The following is a 2,808-nucleotide window of genomic DNA, read 5'->3' on the forward strand; positions in this document are numbered from 1 at the left end:
GTGCCCATGCTGGCCGACCGGACCTTCGCTCAGTTCTCCCAGGTGTGTTCGAGACCTTGGACCCGGAGCCAGCGGGCAACCGAGGGGCTGGGGCCCCAGCCTGAGGCTGGCGGGGGCGGGGCAGGGGACAGGCAGGGGCTTTACGTGACAGCGAGGATGCCGCCGGCCGCTCCCTGGCTGCACGGTGCCCACTCAGGCCCATGAGACGTTGGGGGGACAGCGTCATCCTGGCATAGAGGGGCAGGTGGGCTCTGAGCCATTCTGGGAAGATCACCTTATCAAGAGGAGGAGGAAGACTCCTTTCCCAAGACTCAGCAGGGTCACGAAGCGGAAGGGACGAGGGCAAGCCGGGGCGGACTCCCGTGGCCTGTGCTGCCATCTGCCGTCTCCCCGAGCAGCAGCGGAGCGCCGTCCTGGGCCCTCGGTCCCCCCAGGGGGCCCGGAGCCCCCCGAGGGGCTGCCCGCAGCCCAGTGCCTTCGCCTCACACAGGTGCCGGTGGCGGTGGCCGGGCACCCCTCAGCCTTCTCCTCCCTCCGCAGGACATTGGCTTGGCGTCCTTGGGGGCCTCGGACGAGGAAATTGAGAAGCTGTCCACGGTGTGTCTCCTACAGGGCCTGGGGGCCGGCTCGGGCAGAGGGGCTGAGGGCTCCGCTTCTGCGCGGGGACTGCCACCCTCTGGCCGTGACAAGCCCCGGAGCCCGGCCCGCTCCGCCTGGGGGGGGCGGTGCCCAGGGCCACTCTTGCTGACCCTGTGGCCGTCCCCAGCTGTACTGGTTCACGGTGGAGTTTGGGCTGTGCAGGCAGAACGGGGAGGTCAAGGCCTATGGAGCCGGGCTGCTGTCGTCCTACGGGGAGCTCCTGGTGAGCCCCGCACCCCCCCCCCCGCAGCAGCCCCTGGGGCCGGGGCCAGTGCCGGGGAGGGTGGTCCCGGCCCCGCCCCCGCACGGAGCCCAGGTCTCTGGCAGACCCCAGGGGAGGGAGCCGCCTTACTCCAGCTCCCGAGGGGTCCCCAGGGGGGCAGGGGTCCTGTGACCCTGCGGCCTCCCGCCAGCACTCGCTGTCAGAGGAGCCCGAGGTCCGGCCGTTCGACCCGGACGCGGCGGCCGTGCAGCCCTACCAGGACCAGACGTACCAGCCCGTGTACTTCCTGTCGGACAGCTTCAGCGATGCCCGGGACAAGCTCAGGTGCCCGCCGGGGACCCCAGACCGGGAGCCCGTGGGCGGGTCGGGCCCGCGAGCCTAGTTCGCAGAGGACAAAGCCGAGCACCTTAGTGACAATGCCTCTCCCACGGCGGCACCTCCGAAAAGCCTGGGGCGCAGGAGACCTCCGGGGCTGGCGATCAGATCAAAGCCAGGTCAAGGCCAGGCTTTTAGGGGGCAGAGTCTGACTTCTGTAAGAGTGCTGGGGTCCCCCCCAGTTCCTGCTCTCTGAGCAGCTGGGGCCATGGGGCGAGGCGGAGGTGCGGGGCAGAGTGGCTGAGGGCTGGGGTGGGAGCGTGGGGGGCCTGGAGGGAGCGGGGAGTCCCCAGGGCTGGGGGCTGGGGGCAGTGGCCAGGGGCCTGGGGGGCTGTGGTGAGGGCAGAGCCTGACATGCCCGCCTCGTCCCTGGGAAGGGGCCTGATTTTCCCGCCAACCTCGTCGTCACAGGAGAAACGGGGGTCCGGCGGCCGTGTGCCCTGAGTGGAGAGGCCGGGGCTGGACCCCGCATGTGCAGCTGAGGACAGGGGCTGACCGGGACCCTCCAGGGCATGTGGTCTGGGAAAGCTTCCTGGAGGAGGAAGTGGGGCCTTGGGGAGGACCAGGGAGGGACCGGGCGTCCCGGAGGCCAAGACCCTGCCCCACGCTGCCCGCCCACTTCCTGTCCTGAGGATCCGTGCTGGCCTGTCCCCAGGAGCTACGCCTCCCGCATCCAGCGCCCCTTCTCCGTGAAGTTTGACCCGTACACGCTGGCCATCGACGTGCTGGACAGTCCCCACGCCATCCGCCGCTCCCTGGAGCACGTGCAGGACGAGCTGTACACCCTCGCCCACGCGCTCAGTGCCATCGGCTAGTGGGCAGGCGTGACCCGTGGGCCCGGGCGGGCTGGCCTGGGGTCTGCCAGCCCTTCCCCAGCCTCTCCCGGCCCCCGCCCACATGAGGGCCCAGGTCGCAGCACCCCAAGAGACCACCGGAGACCCTCCCTGCCAGAGGACACCTCGCTGACCCCTGCCGCTGCCCCCCCCCAGCCTGCGCTTGTCCCACCATGCTGCCCGTGATCTCACAGCCCCAATAAAAGGAGGAAGCCCTGCCCGCCTGTCTCAGTCCGAGCACCGCGGTCCCGGCCTTGCTCAGAGGCCTCTCCTCGGCCACAGCCTCCCGCGAGGCCCTGCCGGGCAGCCCAGGCCAGATGGGGAACCCACCAAGCCTGGTCCCTGTCCACCGAGAGGGTCAGCCGGCCTGAGCCCCAGCTGCTCCACAGGGCTGAGGGATCCGACTGGGCCCCCATGGGGCGGTGGCATGGAGGCAGGGCCTGGCCAATGGGGAGCCGCACACGAGGCTGGGCGTGGGGGGCAGGGCCCCCCGGCTGTGCCGACTGGGGGGAGGTGGTCTCCAAGGTCCACTAGGAGAAGGACAGGGTTCCAGGGGCCAGCCTGTGAGAGCAGTGAGGAGGCACAGCTGCTCCGGCCGCCGCACCCCACCCCACCCCACCGCACGCCACACACCGCACCCCGAGCAGGGCCTGGGAATGCTCCCAGAAATGGGTGTTAACAGGGGTTCCAGGGCGACCTCTCTCTGGGCCACAGTCTCCCCAGCAAGGCAAGTAGGGG

At 70.6% G+C, this 2,808-nt stretch overlaps 1 protein-coding gene across 1 annotated transcript in view; it reads left to right on the top strand.

Moving 5' to 3' along the window:
• TH (tyrosine hydroxylase) overlaps positions 1 to 2,190 on the top strand; it is a 6,902-nt gene extending 4,712 nt beyond the window's left edge. Inside the window, exons 5-9 of the mRNA XM_011371319.2 lie at positions 1 to 42; positions 541 to 597; positions 767 to 862; positions 1,053 to 1,186; positions 1,893 to 2,190. Of these exons, the coding sequence (XP_011369621.1) occupies positions 1 to 42; positions 541 to 597; positions 767 to 862; positions 1,053 to 1,186; positions 1,893 to 2,052 (489 nt within the window). The 3' untranslated portion in view covers positions 2,053 to 2,190. The remainder of the gene's footprint in view (positions 43 to 540; positions 598 to 766; positions 863 to 1,052; positions 1,187 to 1,892) is intronic.
• Positions 2,191 to 2,808: the final 618 nt, after the last annotated feature.

Source organism: Pteropus vampyrus, unplaced genomic scaffold (assembly GCF_000151845.1).
Source record: "Pteropus vampyrus isolate Shadow unplaced genomic scaffold, Pvam_2.0 Scaffold187, whole genome shotgun sequence".
Taxonomy (NCBI): Eukaryota; Metazoa; Chordata; class Mammalia; order Chiroptera; family Pteropodidae; genus Pteropus; species Pteropus vampyrus.